We start from the raw sequence: 17,500 nt of genomic DNA, 5'->3' as shown, positions 1-17,500 counted from the left end.
CTCATTCACCGCATTCAACAACAAAGGTGATGATGATTCGTTCAGTTTAGTTTAATTCAGAGAACAGGCACACGTTTCAACTGACAACATTTAATGGGGGAGTGGGAATCTCGCTAAAATTTGCGATTCAAAGGCGTAAAAGTGAGATCAAATTGTTACGTACAGTTTTAACACACACACACACACACACACACACACACACACACACACACACACACAGAGTGTGACACACACACACGCACACACACACACACACACACTTGCGCACATAAATGCATATACATGTTAACATGAACAAATATATATATACATTTCTAAAGTATCAAAGGACTATTCTCTCTCTGACTCTGCCTCTCTCTCGCGCGTACACACACACACACACACACACCACACCAAAAAACAAACATGCACACACACACACACACACGCACACGCACACACGCACGCACACACACCAAAAAGCAAACAAACATGCACACACACACACCAACAAACATCCACACACACACACGCACGCACACACTTACACTAAAAAACAAACAAACAAAAAAAAAACATGCACACATACGCACACACACACACACAGATATACCAAAAGCGCTAATTTACATTCAAACATTAAATCTGATTTTTTGGGGGAGAGAACAAAAATATGTACAAACATTTTTCAATGAGAGAAAAGCAAAACAGCTTACACATGTCTACGCTTGGACTACTTTATCATGAATACAATTTCTGTGCTAATTTGTAAAAGCAGATGTTTTTCTTTCTTTCTTTCTTTTATTAATTGGTCATATATATATATATATATATATATATATATAGTCTTTTGCCGTTTGTGGGAATGCGTAAAAGCAGTCTTGGACTTAACAGACACACTCCTTATTCACACCTTTGAACATTTGAGAGCTAGAATCGTCTTCCAGTAAACTGTACGATCACTTCAAGAATAATAAGAACAAGAACGGCAAGGCCTTCAAAACTCACTTGTGATACACTTTTTAAAAAATCCAAGTTTTTATGTATTGAGTATAATGCATTTACTGTTATATTTATATTTTTTGTATTCTCTAAACATGGCACTTTGATCTGATATTCGACCCAACAAAGGATCTGTCATTATTATCATTTTTTGTTCAAACAGGAACTTCTTTTGCTAAGCATGGAAGTTTTATTTATTGCAAACGTTTTGGTGAAGATAGCAGAACAAGGGAAATTACTCTGCTGGGGAACTTAGTTTGCTTTAAACTGATCTTTCTCATCTTAAACATTACATTTTGAAATTATACTCAATACATAAAAAGCTTGGATTTTTTTTAAAAAGTGCATCACAAGTGAGTCTTGAAGGCCTTGCCTCTCTTGTTTCAAAATGTAATGTTTATGATGAGAAAGATCAGTTTAAAGCAAATTAACTCCACTAGCATTACAGAGTAATTTCCCCTGTTTACTATCTGAACCAAAACGTTTGCAAAATAAATAAAAATTCCATGCTTTGCAAAAGAAGTTCCTGTTTGAACAAAAAATGATAATAATGACTGCTCTAGCTGTTGGGTCAGAATATCGGATCAAAGTGCCAAGTTTAGAGAATACAAAAAACTATAGATATAACAGTAAATGCAGTTTGCATATAATTAGGCTTCATTCTTTATTTTTTTGTGCCAATCCCAGAAGCGCAATATTGTTTTAAACAAGATGACTGGAAAGAACTGGATTTTTCCTATTTTTATGCCAAATTTGGTGTCAACTGACAAAGTAGTTGCAGAGAAAATGTCAATGTTAAAGTTTACCACGGACACACAGACACACAGACACACACACACACACACACACACACAACCGAACACCGGGTTAAAACATAGACTCACTTTGTTTACACAAGTGAGTCAAAAATAGAACCCACAAAACATACCAGTGAACATCATCGACTGTTGTAAACATGAGGAAATCATCATAAGAAGTGAGTACTGTACTTGTAGACACGAGGCTTTGCACGAGCTGTGTACCGTCAGGATGTCTCAGGGACCAGTGTGAAGACAGGGTTGACCTTTTGAATGGATTCATGCTTTTCAGGTCCACGTACAAATCCTGGAGCGGAAAGGAACAAAACAATTTCTGGCACCAAACTCACTGACAACCAGACTGGAACGAGTTTCACCGTACTTTGTGTCCCCACCCTCCCCCAGCCCCCTTTCCCCCTCCCCCCAGTGGCTGTCAGGTGTCCGTGCAGCCCGTGGCGGTGGTCCAAAAGTCGGCGTTCTCAAAGCCAAAGCAGGGCCTTCAGGACAGGAAGGTCCTGACGTCGGCCAGGATGGTTTTCCTGCAGGAAGGACAGGTGGTGAAGGAGGAGCCGCACGTCTGACAGAAGATGAAGTGTCCGCAGGGAAGGAAGGTGAGCTCGGTGGGTCTCTGGCGGCAGTGGCGGCACAGCTGTCGGGCCTTGAGCCGCTCGTTCTCCGCCCTCAGACCCCGCAGTCTGGTCAGCAGGCGTTTCCGGTCCTTGGCCCGCTCCTTGTCACATCTCATGACAAAATCAGATACGAGTGCTAAACCCCCTCATTCACCCACCCCATCTAGCTAGAGAGCAGTGTGGGTTGTGCGGTTTGCACGAGATTTTCAGTCTGTCTCGGTCTCAGTTCAGGCTGTCACTGAACTGAGATCAGCCTCTTCCTTGTCAACAAATGACAAGATTCTGGGCTTTTCGCCCGCGACTGTCAGAGGAGGCAGCCGTGCCAGTCTTTGGCTCTCTTCAGGGCTGTTTGCCGTCTGGACGCTTGTAGTGGGGATCATTTTCCTCCGAGTGGTCGTGGTCTCTGTGTTCTCTGTGTGAACTTCCAGCTTTGGGGTAGTGGTACCTCTCTGGAAGGTAAGAGGAGACTGTAAAGACAGTCCTAACCTGTGTTGTGTCTGTCTTGTGTTCATGTCCGTGAATGAGAGAGAGAGAGAGAGAGAGAGAGAATATTTAAGTAAATATAATACTTTGCTCTTTTATGTGCATTTGTAGGATGCGTATGCATTTTTAGACATAAATTTTATAAGAATGTGATAAAATATTTGTTACGTGTATTAAAGGGTTCAACCGTAAAATCTAGATTTAAGTTTTCCTTATGAACCCCTTCAGTTGTTAGTTCTATTAATGTGTATGTATGTGTGTCACTGTATTATATATGATACATAAGCTAGAATATTCCAAACTACCCCCTTATCCTTTTCCGTTATCCTTGCTCTTGGGTGTGGTTGTTGTCAGCCTTTTAAACTTCAGAAATAGCGCAGCTGAGTAAAATTGATCTATTCTGTAGCCCATGTGTTGATCAGGGAGGGGTTAAACTAAATTTTGTAAGATTTGTTTTCTTTACGAATTCTGGGCTGGGTACATTTAAGCTGTTTAATTGGGGTTGTCCAAAAGTGAATCCTACCAGTGGATAATAGGCTATATACAGTGGTTTCAGCATTCCCACTTTCGTGTTTATCCACGGACTTCCCTACTCTTCCACTGACCCTCCACTGTCTCCCCGGGAACCCCTCTGCCTGCCTTTGACTTCCTTGGTCCAGGCCTCCGTTGGCTGCTGCCGCCTGCCGCTGGCTTCCGTCGCCAGCGTTCTCTGGCCTGGCGCTCAGCTGTCTGGGTGTTCTGCTCTTCGTCTTCGTCGTCACTGCTCTTCGTCTTCGGCGTCACTGTTCGTGTTCGTCGTCGCTGTTCTTCGCGTCTGTCGTCACTGTTCTACGTCGTCGTAACTTACTGTTCGTCTTTGTCGTCACTGTTCTTCGTGTTCGTCGTCGCCGTTCTTCGTGTTCGTCGTCGCTGTTCTTCGTCGTCGTCACTTACTGTTCGTCGTCGTCGTCACGACAGCATTAACGTTGTGCTTGTTTCCTTATCTTAAAGCTCTGTTGTTTTTTTTTGTGTGTGTGGGTTTGTTTTTTTGTGTGTGTGTGTTATATTTATCCATTGTTATTTAAGTGTTGTTGCAGCTGGGGTTGTGGTTATTGTTTGTGGGCAAGCTAGGTGTGTGATTAAACAAATGTATGTGAACCCCGGATTGTTGTAGTCTGTGTTTGTGTTGTCTGGGTGTTAGTGCTGGGCTGGGTGGGGGTTTCTAGTCCGCTCTCTTACAGAGCGTGACAATTTGGTGGAGATGCGGGGTACGTTAGGTTAGAGTGGGAGAGGGTTGGGTGTAATCGTTTTGTCTGTTACCTGTGTACATATGATATCTGATTAAAATTATGCTGTGTCACTGGAAGAATGTTTGGGTGAGGTTAAGATAGACACCTTACCTGTTCAAAAAGTTAGCTGTTGTTCAGGCACTTGATTTTGGCTGTTGATTTTGGCCGAGTTTGGTTGGCCTTTCTCGCACTCTGCGAGGGGGAGAAAAAAAAAAAAAAAAAAAAAAACAGAAAAAAAGGGGAAAGAAATGCCCACTCGGCGACAAACGGCTGCGGCCGTCACTCCCGGGTCAAAGTCCCAGATGGATAAGTCGAGTACCTCTACTCCTTCTCAGATAGATAAGTCAGGTTTGTCTGGATGGATACGGGGTCAACTGAAAGAGGATGACCCAGGTAATCTGTCTGATGATGGAAGGAAAGGGGACACTGTTCCTCTATCTCACCAGGATCCTTACACAAAATTCAAAGCCATGGGTGCTGACATGGGTTTGACTGGTGAGGCCCTTGCACGGTTTGTGGTTGATGCTGCTGCTAAGGAGGAAGAGCGCGCAAATAGGGAGGAAGAGCGCCGTTACAGGCGCTGGAGGGATCACAGGGAGGATGAATATAGGGAAGAGGAAAGACGGTATAGGGAGAAGAGGGACTGTGGCTCTGGCTGTGATTGAAGACCCGGAGGTCTGGGAAGGAACGAGGACAGTGGAACGCGACATTCCACTCATGCCCCTGGAGGCAACTGAAGGTCCAGAGAATGTTGTGCTGGCCGCTGATAACTCCTCACTGAAAGAGGCCATTCGTGAAATGACTCGAGGGTTTAGGGATGTTCTCACTGACTTGCCTGCCTGTACGAACCTCGAGACATGCACGCTCAATCTCACCTCCGACACCCCTATTAGGGCTAAGCAGTATCCACTGCCCTACTCCCAACGTGAGACGATTCAAGAGGAGGTCCAACAAATGTTGAAGATGGGCGTGATAGAGCCATCCTCGTCCCCATACTCCTCTCCTATCGTCCTCGTAAAGAAGAAAGATGGAAAGGTACGGTTTTGCGTCGATTTCCGTCGCATCAATAAGATAACTGTGTTTGATGCTGAACCAATGCCAGATGTAGAGGCACTGTTTTCCCGGTTATCAGGGAAAAAGGTGTTCTCGAAGCTAGACCTTTCAAAGGGGTACTGGCAGATCCCCATGGCGGAAGCTGATCGCCCTAAAACAGCTTTCACCACTCCTCAGGGACACTTCCAGTGGTGTGTAATGCCGTTCGGCCTCAAAACTGCTGGCGCAGTATTTTCCCGCATGATGCGGAAGTTAGTACTGCCTCTCAACAGCCCGGACGTGGACAACTTCATGGACGATGTTCTTATCTCCTCCGCCGATGAAACACAGCATCTAAGGCTCTTACGCAGCGTGTTTTCCCGGTTGCGTGATTGCAAGCTGACAGCACGGCCCTCCAAATGTTTTCTCGGCCACAGCGAGTTAGACTATCTGGGTCACCATGTGGGTGCTGGGAAAATTTGGCCAGATGCAGAAAAAATGGAGAAGATCCGAGAATCACCTCGTCCCTGTACGAAACGACAGCTCCGAGGGTTTCTGGGCCTCGTGGGGTTCTACAGGAGGTTCGTTCCTCAGTTTGCGGAAATCGCTCTTCCCTTGACTGGGAAAACCAAGAGCAAGGAGCCAAACAAAGTTATCTGGGATGAGTACTGCGAGAGAGCTTTTCTGCAGCTCAAACAAATCCTCTGCAGTAGGCCAGTTTGCTGTCTCCCTGATCTGTCCAAGCCTTTCATACTGCGGACTGACGCTTCGAACGTGGGGTTGGGAGCTCTTCTGCTCCAAGATCAAGGTATGGGTGCTCAACCAGTGGCGTGTGCCAGTAAGAAATTGAGCCCAGCCGAACGCAATTACCCCACAATTGAAAAGGAATGCCTGGCTCTTGTGTGGGGTATTCAGAGGTTTGAACCCTACCTCTACGGGAAGGAGTTTGTCATCCAGGTGGACCATGCGCCGCTGCAATATCTAGACAGGGCCAAAACGGTCAGCGGCAGACTGACGCGCTGGGCTCTACAGTTGCAGCCTTTCTCGTTCAGGGTGCAAGCCATTCCTGGCAAAGAAAACGTTGGTGCTGACTTCCTCAGCCGTCTGCCAGAGTTGGATGAAATATGATCTGAATACGGCCCAGTTTGAGTGTTAACACCTGAATGAGGCAGCTGTATACTGGCCATGTGTATCTTTTAATATTACTTATTAGTTGGTAAGGTTGGCAATTCTATAATTTGCAATTCATCCTGTTATTCCAGACTTCATAGTTTTGATGTTGTTGTTGTTGTTGTTTTCGCCTTTTCCTTACATTTAGTTTCAGGAGGGCAGTGCCTTGGCATATGTCTCTGTTTGAGAGGACATTGTGGATGATACGGCAGTGGGAATGTGTGTTATTGTGTTTGTCATTCTGTGTGACATGGTTATAATTAAGTTTCAATCTTCGTTTGAACTTGTGAGGGGGGCTGTTGTCACATCTCATGACAAAATCAGATACGAGTGCTAAACCCCCTCATTCACCCACCCCATCTAGCTAGAGAGCAGTGTGGGTTGTGCGGTTTGCACGAGATTTTCAGTCTGTCTCGGTCTCAGTTCAGGCTGTCACTGAACTGAGATCAGCCTCTTCCTTGTCAACAAATGACAAGATTCTGGGCTTTTCGCCCGCGACTGTCAGAGGAGGCAGCCGTGCCAGTCTTTGGCTCTCTTCAGGGCTGTTTGCCGTCTGGACGCTTGTAGTGGGGATCATTTTCCTCCGAGTGGTCGTGGTCTCTGTGTTCTCTGTGTGAACTTCCAGCTTTGGGGTAGTGGTACCTCTCTGGAAGGTAAGAGGAGACTGTAAAGACAGTCCTAACCTGTGTTGTGTCTGTCTTGTGTTCATGTCCGTGAATGAGAGAGAGAGAGAGAGAGAGAGAGAATATTTAAGTAAATATAATACTTTGCTCTTTTATGTGCATTTGTAGGATGCGTATGCATTTTTAGACATAAATTTTATAAGAATGTGATAAAATATTTGTTACGTGTATTAAAGGGTTCAACCGTAAAATCTAGATTTAAGTTTTCCTTATGAACCCCTTCAGTTGTTAGTTCTATTAATGTGTATGTATGTGTGTCACTGTATTATATATGATACATAAGCTAGAATATTCCAAACTACCCCCTTATCCTTTTCCGTTATCCTTGCTCTTGGGTGTGGTTGTTGTCAGCCTTTTAAACTTCAGAAATAGCGCAGCTGAGTAAAATTGATCTATTCTGTAGCCCATGTGTTGATCAGGGAGGGGTTAAACTAAATTTTGTAAGATTTGTTTTCTTTACGAATTCTGGGCTGGGTACATTTAAGCTGTTTAATTGGGGTTGTCCAAAAGTGAATCCTACCAGTGGATAATAGGCTATATACAGTGGTTTCAGCATTCCCACTTTCGTGTTTATCCACGGACTTCCCTACTCTTCCACTGACCCTCCACTGTCTCCCCGGGAACCCCTCTGCCTGCCTTTGACTTCCTTGGTCCAGGCCTCCGTTGGCTGCTGCCGCCTGCCGCTGGCTTCCGTCGCCAGCGTTCTCTGGCCTGGCGCTCAGCTGTCTGGGTGTTCTGCTCTTCGTCTTCGTCGTCACTGCTCTTCGTCTTCGGCGTCACTGTTCGTGTTCGTCGTCGCTGTTCTTCGCGTCTGTCGTCACTGTTCTACGTCGTCGTAACTTACTGTTCGTCTTTGTCGTCACTGTTCTTCGTGTTCGTCGTCGCCGTTCTTCGTGTTCGTCGTCGCTGTTCTTCGTCGTCGTCACTTACTGTTCGTCGTCGTCGTCACGACAGCATTAACGTTGTGCTTGTTTCCTTATCTTAAAGCTCTGTTGTTTTTTTTTGTGTGTGTGGGTTTGTTTTTTTGTGTGTGTGTGTTATATTTATCCATTGTTATTTAAGTGTTGTTGCAGCTGGGGTTGTGGTTATTGTTTGTGGGCAAGCTAGGTGTGTGATTAAACAAATGTATGTGAACCCCGGATTGTTGTAGTCTGTGTTTGTGTTGTCTGGGTGTTAGTGCTGGGCTGGGTGGGGGTTTCTAGTCCGCTCTCTTACAGAGCGTGACACTCCTCTGCCAGGCTGCTGCCCTCCGGCGGCGTGGAGAAGGTGAAGGACGTGTCGGCAGGCCATTGAGATTCATGGGGCTGCTGGGGTGGGGCGGATTCGTTCTCGGGTGTTGAGAAAACCAGCGGGACAACGGGCTGTCCGGACACGGCGGGTGTTGGCGCAGAGGTGGCATCGTTTCCTGATGCAGAGGTGGCGTCGTTTCCTGATGCAGAGGTAGCATCGTTTCCTGATGCAGAGGTGGCGGTACACGTGGAGCTCGTTTCAGTCGGGGCTTCAGCGCCAGTAGGGACGGTGTGCTGGCCCGTGGCCGCGGCGCCTGTTGAAGGGCCGGCAGTGGTGGTGGAGGAGGAGGACGGGTCTGTGCCGGCCTCTGTCGTGACTGCCACGCTGTGGTTGCTGTCTGCTGTGGCCTCCCTGTGGCCGGGTGTCGTGCCAGGAGGCAGGGGTCTGCCTGACGATGAAGGCCGCCCTGGTTCATCCCCAGCACCGTCCTCCTCCACCTCATCGTCTGCCCCTCCCTCACGCCTCTCTACCTCATCGGTCAGCCAGGATGCCCCGCTCGGTGAGCTGTGGCTGTGTGATGCTTTGGCCTGTTCCAGCATGGCCGTCATTAGAGCCTGGGCAGTGACGGGCTCTGGAGCACCTGCAGAAGCTCCTTCTGTCCCGGGGCGGTCCACCCGAGTAGGGGACGCTGTGGTCAGGTGATGGTAAGTGGACAGCACGAGGTCTTTAGGGTAGGACCCAACCAGCAGCACGGCTTCCACTGCCGCAGGGACAATTTCCTGCTGCTGCTGAGAGCGTCTTGATGAGCCTGCTGATACCTTAGTCTCCATTTGGTTCTGTGTCTCTTTGGGTCTACACAGAGAGAGATAAACAGACACACGTCAAGGGCACGTGCGGCACCAACAACTAGTCCTCCCTGGGACGCCAGCCATACCTCTCAGCTGCACACCGGCACGGCGGTTCAGTTCCTCCACAGATGTTGTCAGAGATCGTGCACACTAAGGACCGTTTGAACCCACCCCCCCGCCCCCATCCCCCCGGCCCCCACACGCGCTGTTTAGGCAGCTGTACTCCGTATTCGGGAGTGGGGGCGCGGGGGATTAATGTGCACACTTTTCCAGTGAAGGAACTGATCGGCTGACTGACGGACGCATGTCAAAGGGTCGGTGTGGATTGAAAGTGTTCCAGTGTGGATTGAAAGTGTTCCAGTGTGGATTGAAAGTGTTCCAGTGTGGATTGAAAGTGTTCCAGTGTGGATTGAAAGTGTTCCGGTGTGGATTGAAAGTGTTCCAGTGTGGATTGAAAGATTGAAAGTGTTCCGGTGTGGATTGAAAGTGTTCCGGTGTGGAACAGTACAAGTCTGGTGGACTGCGTTCTCCATGTCCTTGGCAAAGCTTGGCAACGAAACATAAGGACTCTGTGGGATTCACTCTGATTCTCCATATACACACACAGCTCAGTTGCACAGTATGGGTATGGTGTTTATCAAACTGTTGAGTTTATGAGTGCACTTGACGCTGTCTGTGTCCATTCTCGCATCATAATTCTGTACTTTTCTTTCTTCCTTTTATTCACGTAACCCACAAAGCTGTTTTATTCACAATCATAAGCCATGTTTAACATTAGGTGTAGCAGATCACACAGCAGATCACACAGCAGATTTCATAGATTGTTTTATACTCATGATCTGTCCGTTCTTTCGTGATTCATAAGTCACATGTCGTGTTCAGCTGTGACTTTTAAGTCAAATTTCGTGTTCAGCTGTGACTGTCAAGTCAAATTTCGTGTTCAGCTGTGACTGTCAAGTCAAATTTCGCGTTTGGTCATGACTCGGAGGTCAAATTTTGTGTTCAGCTGTGACTGTCAAGTCAAATTTCGCGTTTGGTCATGACTCGGAGGTCAAATTTCGTGTTCAGCTGTGACTGCCAAGTCAAATTTCGCGTTTGGTCATGACTCGGAGGTCAAATTTCGTGTTCAGCTGTGACTGCCAAGTCAAATTTCGCGTTTGGTCATGACTCGGAGGTCAAATTTCGTGTTCAGCTGTGACTGTCAAGTCAAATTTTGCGTTTGTTGAGGCTCACAAGTCAAATTTCTTGTTTTGCAATGACTCACAAGTCAAATTTCATGTTTAGCTGTAACTCACAAGTCGATTTTATTTTGCGATCCTATGTGACTCAAGTCAAAGTTAGCGTTAGTTTCTGTGCTGCGGTTCATATTGAGAGCCACTTTCCTGTTCTGCCCAGTTGGAGTCACACATAATCAAGCATTTTCTTTTTCATGTTTTTCCCCTTTTCACGAGCCCTACATAAGCTCATGCTATGTTGTGGTTTACATGGTGGTCTGCCATCTTGTGAATCTGCTCACAAAAGAAACAAAACGATATGGGCTTTATCTGGCTTGTACGGCCACGTGTGGTGCTCGTGTTGACACTGTCCACAATGGCACAGTTGCTCTGTGATGTGGCTGATGAGCTGGCTATTGTGCTTCAGGATGTGTTTGTCAGGAAAGCCCCTCACACGATGTGACGACTGTCAACCCACACCGATTGATGCGTCCGTTCGATGAGCACGTGCAGCGGTGTTGTCACGTGATGCTGGTCGTCCCCACTGAACCCTTTTCTGAGTGGTGGACAGGTCACAGACAGACAGACACATAGTGATACACACGCACGCACGCACACACACACGCATGCACGCAGATACACACACAGAGAAGCACTCATGCACGCAGATACACACACACGCACACACACACACACACACACACACACACACACACACGACAGATACTAGATACAAAAGTATTGTAACTTTTCACTTTGTCCTCAGTTGTCTACTTTTCCGTAGACACAAAACCTACAACACACCACAACATGATGGACCTGTGCGTACCACATAGGCCTGCTGTTAATCACGCTGATACTGTGTACACGAAATGAAAAAAAAAGTGGCGCAGATATAAATAACAATGACGTCATTAATACCTTCAGCGAAATGTGTAAATGCTGAAGGCTGTTGGTGGCTCGTGAGGAGTTAGAAAAAAGTTATAGTATGACAGGGAAACACTTAAAAAAAAAAAAAGTCTACAAGAGGGAAAATCTTTCAGGACGACTGGGATAGGACCCCCCCCCCCCCTTTCGCCCCCCCCTCCCCCCCCTCCCCCCGTAGTTACTGCCAGTGACTGGAAAGACATCTCTCTGCTCTTTCTGTCTCTCTGTGACGTGATCGCAAAATACCATCAATTCGTGCATGTATTTTCATGTCAATGAGAGATGATTGTTTGTTCGTTTAAAAAAAAATTGTCGTTTCTCAGGTAGATGGAGAATTATTTTTGTCAAAAGATGTAACTGCGCTGTGAAAGTGTTGATTTTGGTGTTAATGATTGTTAATTATCTTGCTTTTATGACTTTTATCACACTGTTATGGTGAATCACCACCAAAACGAATGGTTTTTGACTTCCAACCAGTTCATCATGACTCAGGCACATGCACGTCCTCACCAGCAGAGGGGATGACTGTGACCCATCAAAGTGGGGGACTGACAGTCGGGGCTGTGGGCACAACACAGCTTGGTGACTGACGCTACACGCCGAGAAAGCTGTGCCTTGACGCCGGGATGGACAATTCTCATAGTAATCAATAACGCCACTCTGAAGATGCAGCTTGACACTAATAGTCACATGATACTAACTCCTGGTAACTGAGTAGCAGAGGAAAACAAGACTTACAATTCAATTCTTCAACGCAGACTTCACAAAAGTTCAAGAATAGAAAAGTTTGAAACAGACGTTTTTCTGTCTTTAGAAAAGGCAGCCAAATAATCCATTTCGACACACACAAAACTCACGCCATACTCTGGTGTAAGTGTTCAGTTTTGTCAGATGATTACAATTCACTACAAAAGTGGCCATTGTCAGTGTGAACGGCAGCCAATCATCACACTCTGAAGCAGGGCACTTGTCCCCGAACTTGACGAGATCTGAGCTCTGTGCATCCGGCTGTTTTGTCATTCCACAGGCACTTGCTGGTATGATGATAACAGTAATAAAAACGACAATGATCATCATCATCATCACGATCATATCATTCCTTACTTCTTTTTTTTTTTTACCAGCTTGCTTGCTGTATGGTAGACTACGTTCATAATTCTCTTTCTCTCCCCCCCCCCCATCTCCCCCCCCTCTCTCCCTCCCCTCTCTCTCTCTCCCCCCCCTCTCTCTCCCTCCCCCCTCTCTCCCCCCCCCTCTCTCCCTCCCCTCTCTCTCTCCCTCCCCTCTCTCTCCCTCTCCTCTCTCTCCCTCCCCCTCTCTCCTCCCCCTCTCTCTCCCCCCCTCTCTCTCTCTCTCCCTCCCCTCTCTCTCCCTCCCCCTCTCTCCCTCCCCTCTCTCTCCCTCCCCTCTCTCTCCCTCCCCCCTCTCTCCCTCCCCTCTCTCTCCCCCCTCTCTCTCTCTCCCTCCCCTCTCTCTCTCCCCCCTCTCTCCCTCCCCTCTCTCTCCCTCCCCTCTCTCTCTCTCCCTCCCCTCTCTCCCCCCCCTCTCTCTCTCCCCCCTCTCTCTCCCTCCCCTCTCTCTCCCTCCCCCGTCTCTCCCTCCCCTCTCTCTCCCCCCCTCTCTCTCTCCCTCTCTCTCTCTCTCCCCTCTCTCTCTCCCCCCCCTCTCTCTCCCCCCCTCTCTCTCTCCCCCCCTCTCTCTCTCACCCCCCTCTCTCTCTCTCCCCCCTCTCTCCCTCTCTCTCTTCCCCCTCTCTCCCTCTCTCTCTCTCCCTCCCCTCTCTCTCTCTCCCCCCCTCTCTCTCTCCCTCCCCTCTCTCCCTCCCCTCTCTCCCTCCCCCCTCTCTCCCTCCCCTCTCTCCCTCCCCCCTCTCTCCCTCCCCTCTCTCTCTCCCCCTCTCTCTCCCCTCTCTCCCTCCCCCCTCTCTCTCTCCCCCCCTCTCTCTCTCCCTCCCCTCTCTCTCTCCCCCCCTCTCTCTCTCCCTCCCCTCTCTCTCCCCCCCTCTCTCTCTCCCTCCCCTCTCTCCCTCCCTCCCCTCTCTCTCCCCCCCTCTCTCTCTCCCTCCCCTCTCTCTCTCCCCCCCTCTCTCCCTCCCCTCTCTCCCCCCCTCTCTCTCTCCATCCCCTCTCTCTCTCTCCCCCCTCTCTCTCTCCCCTCTCTCTCTCTCCCCTCTCTCTCCCTCCCCTCTCTCTCTCTCCCCCCCTCTCTCTCCCTCCCCTCTCTCTCCCCCTCTCTCTCTCCCTCCCCTCTCTCTCTCTCCCCCCCTCTCTCTCCCCTCTCTCTCTCTCCCCTCTCTCTCTCCCCCCTCTCTCTCCCTCCCCTCTCTCCCTCCCCCCTCTCTCTCTCCCAATCTCATTTGTCCTTCTTTGTCTCTGTCTGTCTGTGTGCATGACTTTCTTTTTCTCTTTCCCGCTCTCTCTTTCCCACACTCTCTCTTTCTCCCGATCTCCCTCTCTCTCCCGCTCTCTCTTTCCCACACTCTCTCTTTCTCCCGATCTCCCTCTCTCTCCCGCTCTCTCTTTCCCACACTCTCTCTTTCTCCCGATCTCCCCCGCTCTCTCCCTCTCACACTATCTCTCTTTCTCCCAGTCTCTCTCCCTCTCTCTCTCTCTCTCTCTCGCTATTTCCCTCCCACTGGCACTCTCTTTCTCCCAGTCTCTCTCTCTCTCTCTCTCCTGCTTTCTCCCTCCCACACTCTCTCTCTCTCCTGCTTTCTCCCTCCCACACTCTCTCTTTCTCCCGATCTCCCTCTCTCTCCCTCTCTCTCCTGCTCTCTCTCCCGATCTCCCTCTCTCTCCCTCTCTCTCCTGCTCTCTCCCTCCCACACACTCTCTCTTTCTGCCGATCTCCCTCTCTCTCCCTCTCTCTCCCGCTCTCTCCCTCCCACATACTCTCTCTTTCTGCCGATCTCCCTCTCTCTCCCTCTCTCTCCCTCACACACACTCTCTCTTTCTCCCGATCTCCCTCTCTCTCCCTCTCTCTCCCGCTCTCTTTCTCCTGATCTCCCTCTCTCTCTCCCTCTCTCTCCCGCTCTCTCCCTCCCACACTCTCTCTTTCTCCCGATCTCTCTCTCTCTCTCCCTCTCTCTCCCTCCCACACTCTCTTTCTCCCGATCTCCCTCTCTTTCTCCCTCTCTCTTCCGCTCTCTCCCTCCCATACTCTCTCTTTCTCCCGATCTCCCTCTCTCTCCCTCTCTCACTCGCTCTCTCCCTTCCACACTCTCTTTCTCCCGATCTCCCTCTCTCTCCCTCTCTCTCCCTTCCACACTCTCTTTCTCCCGATCTCCCTCTCTCTCCCTCTCTCACTCGCTCTCTCCCTTCCACACTCTCTTTCTCCCGATCTCCCTCTCTTTCCCTCTCTCTCCCTCTTTCTCTCGCTCTCTCCCTCTCTCTCCCTCCCACACTATCTCTCTTTCTCCCAGTCTCCCCCCACCCCCCCCTCTCTCTCTCTCCGGGAATTGAGGGGTGACAGTACCGCAGGTGCTAGTGGTGAGAGAGGGCTTTTTCCATAATATTTTTTCACTGCTCATTTACAAGTCATCGGATGCAAATCAAATCAAATCAAATCCAATCTCTCAAGGCGTGCATTTCATACAGCTCGCAGCATGTTTTCAAATGTAAAACGTGAGCCCAGACAAATATCACCTGGTGCAGTTGTCCGCTGAACATAATTATGTGTGTGATCACTTGGCTGATACTTCCTGGTCTCGGCCGGTTTCTATTGCCATTCTTTTTCCCCCTGTGCCTGTGGCTTCAGTTGCAAGAAGTCAAGCGGGCCGGCTTGCACGCATGTGTGAGTGTGTGTCAGTGCGTGCGTGCGTGCGTGCGTGCGTGTGTCTGTGTGTGTGTGTGTGTGTGTGTGTGTGTGTGTGTGTGTGTGTGTGTGTGTGTGTGTGTGTGCGTGTGTGTGTGCGTGAGAGAGAGAGAGAGAGAGAGAGAGAGAGAGAGAGAGTGTTCTTGTCCGCAGTGCATCTGTCAAAAGATCAGAAATGAAGAGACGTATAAGACAGATTGTAGAAGCACACTTATGGCGCACGCATGAGCTCTCTCTCTCTCTCTCTCTCTCTCTCTCTCAATCTCTCTCTCTCTCACACACACACACACACACACACACACACACACACACACACACACACACACACTGAGACGGCGGACAGAGAGACGTCATTAGATTTTTAAAGCCCCAGTCTTCCGAAATTATCTTCACTCTCAAAATCATATCAGGAAGTGGTTCCCTTGTTTATTGTTAATCCTGCTCTTCATGCTTCCTCGACTCACAAAAAATAAAATGCCTTTACAAAAGTATTCATAAACCAGCATGGAATGATGTTCACAAGTGCAAGTGTATGCTTTCCAGTTAAGACATAGGGGAAGTTACTCGCATGCTCTTCATAAAACAGTGAAAGTAAAGTGCATGTGCTTATCAAAAAAACAAAACAAAAAAACCCACAAAAAACATCAGGTGCTTGCCTGTGATAAAAAAAAAGAAGTCAAAGTGCATGCTCTTGATGAAAACATAGTGAAAACTTAAGCGCATGTTGATGAAAACAAAACATAACACAACAACAACAAAACAGTGGAATTTAAGTGCCGACTCCTCAGTGATAAAAACATAACAAAATAAAGAACCACTAATAACTGACCTAGAATGATTGGAGAAATGAAAGAATTTATGCACAGAACGCACATGACTCATTTTCAGAAAGGGACGTATGTTGAATTAAGTGGCCGAGATCGAGTGGCCAAAAATGACACAATTAAAAATGCATGCAACATATGACACGGGGCTGTGCATTCAGCCACACACCTGCCACCAGAAACCTTCAACAGTGGATCAGAAGAAGTAAACAAGGGAATAAACGGAATGAACAAAACATTGTGCATGCACGTGTTCCGTATGAGAGTGTGAGCGGGACATCGCTGCATACACAAGGTATGCTTACAGTTTTTGCGCAGTCAGTGCAGATCTTTTTAATACGTTGGACAGCTGGTTGCAAAACGGTGTGGTAAACCTTGTAATAGAAACACAAACACTGTTCGAGTCTTGCGTTGAAAACAATCGCCTTCACGATTTAGTCTCTTTTCCACAAAGCGCAATGTGAAAACTTTTCCGGTCGCTTCTCAGTCACTGAATGACGACTTCTCTCCTCTTCCTCGCAGTGTCGTTCACCAAACGACTAAGACCGGGATTTCCCGGTTTCTGAAAAAAAGAAGCTGTTGACAAAGCTTGGGCTGCGGACGTGACATTTGGCATGTTTGAGATCGTTCGACGACCTTCTGGGAAGGCCTCGTTCACCGCAATACAGATTCGGCGTCGTCCCCATTGGCCTGTTCCCAGGTCACCTATGTACTCGGATGCTCTGTGCGTGCACCACGTTTGTGCATGTGTTTAAAACAGAAAAACCCAAAAAACAAACAAAACAGGAACGAAAACTGAAAAACACATAACTTCATTTATGGCCCGATCTCCGTGTTGACGGACTGGTTTTTGTATCGATCATAGTGGAACGAAATACTGACAAAGTTTTATCTTAACCGAAATGCATAAAAATCATAACTCGAAAGTCACAACTGTGAACACATTCATTATAATTAGTCAGCCCTCAGACTGTCTAAATACCGGTTGAGAACAAAATAGTGTTCGTAGAAGATGATAATGAATTATGGTGTATGTGCACATAAAAACTTTCTAACACTCATCCACATCTGGAGTGTGTGCGCGCGCGCGCGTGTGTGTGTGTGTTATCCGCAAGACTGGCGCCAATTCAACACTGACGTACAGTTACGCGATCTATATGTATGTTCGTTTGGTTTTTGTTTGTTTGTTTGTTTTGTTTTGATTTGATTTGCTTTTTTTTTTTCTGGCATGTTTATTGTTTTGTCTGTGGATCTGAGACTGTAGGATGGAAACGAGTCATCGATTCCTCGGCTCGTTCTGTGTGAATCGTCACGTGACACTCAGGTGTCCGTTCTCCGTCCGCTGGACACGCTCAGCACGAGGTGACCCACAGAATGGTTTCACGGACGAACGAATGAAAGAGTGAATGGATGAATGAATGGTTTAAAATATCAAGAAAGAAGTTGATACTCAGATGAGTTATAATGCAATAAAATAAAAAAAACAAACAAACAAACAAGCAAGACAAAAGAGAAGAAAACATAAAAACAAACAAAACTTTTAAAGTAAATGCCAAACCATGCAAAGAAGTAAACATACCAAAATGTTTTGTTTTGTTGTT

General features: G+C 47.7%; 2 protein-coding genes across 2 annotated transcripts in view; one reads left to right on the top strand and one right to left on the bottom strand.

Moving 5' to 3' along the window:
- Positions 1-8,254: 8,254 nt before the first annotated feature.
- On the bottom strand, positions 8,255-16,423 carry LOC143289342 (uncharacterized). Its single transcript, XM_076598343.1, has 2 exons — positions 16,205-16,423; positions 8,255-9,125 (listed from the first exon to the last, which is right to left on the bottom strand). The coding sequence occupies exon 2, from the start codon at positions 9,101-9,103 to the stop codon at positions 8,255-8,257; it is 849 nt and encodes a 282-aa protein (XP_076454458.1). The 5' UTR covers positions 9,104-9,125; positions 16,205-16,423.
- The window catches only part of LOC143289341 (transient receptor potential cation channel subfamily M member 4-like), a 59,090-nt gene continuing 51,015 nt past the window's right edge, over positions 9,426-17,500 (top strand). The window contains exon 1 of the mRNA XM_076598342.1: positions 9,426-9,567. Within this exon, the coding sequence (XP_076454457.1) occupies positions 9,426-9,567 (142 nt within the window). The remainder of the gene's footprint in view (positions 9,568-17,500) is intronic.

Source organism: Babylonia areolata, chromosome 13 (assembly GCF_041734735.1).
Source record: "Babylonia areolata isolate BAREFJ2019XMU chromosome 13, ASM4173473v1, whole genome shotgun sequence".
Taxonomy (NCBI): domain Eukaryota; kingdom Metazoa; phylum Mollusca; class Gastropoda; order Neogastropoda; family Buccinidae; genus Babylonia; species Babylonia areolata.
Note: the sequence above shows the minus strand (reverse complement) of the source record. Positions and strands in the feature narration are given on the sequence as shown.

Excerpts from the sequence above, each read along its gene's own strand:
- LOC143289342 (XM_076598343.1), bottom strand. The coding sequence starts at position 9,103 with ATGGAGACTAAGGTATCAGCAGGCTCATCAAGACGCTCTCAGCAGCAG.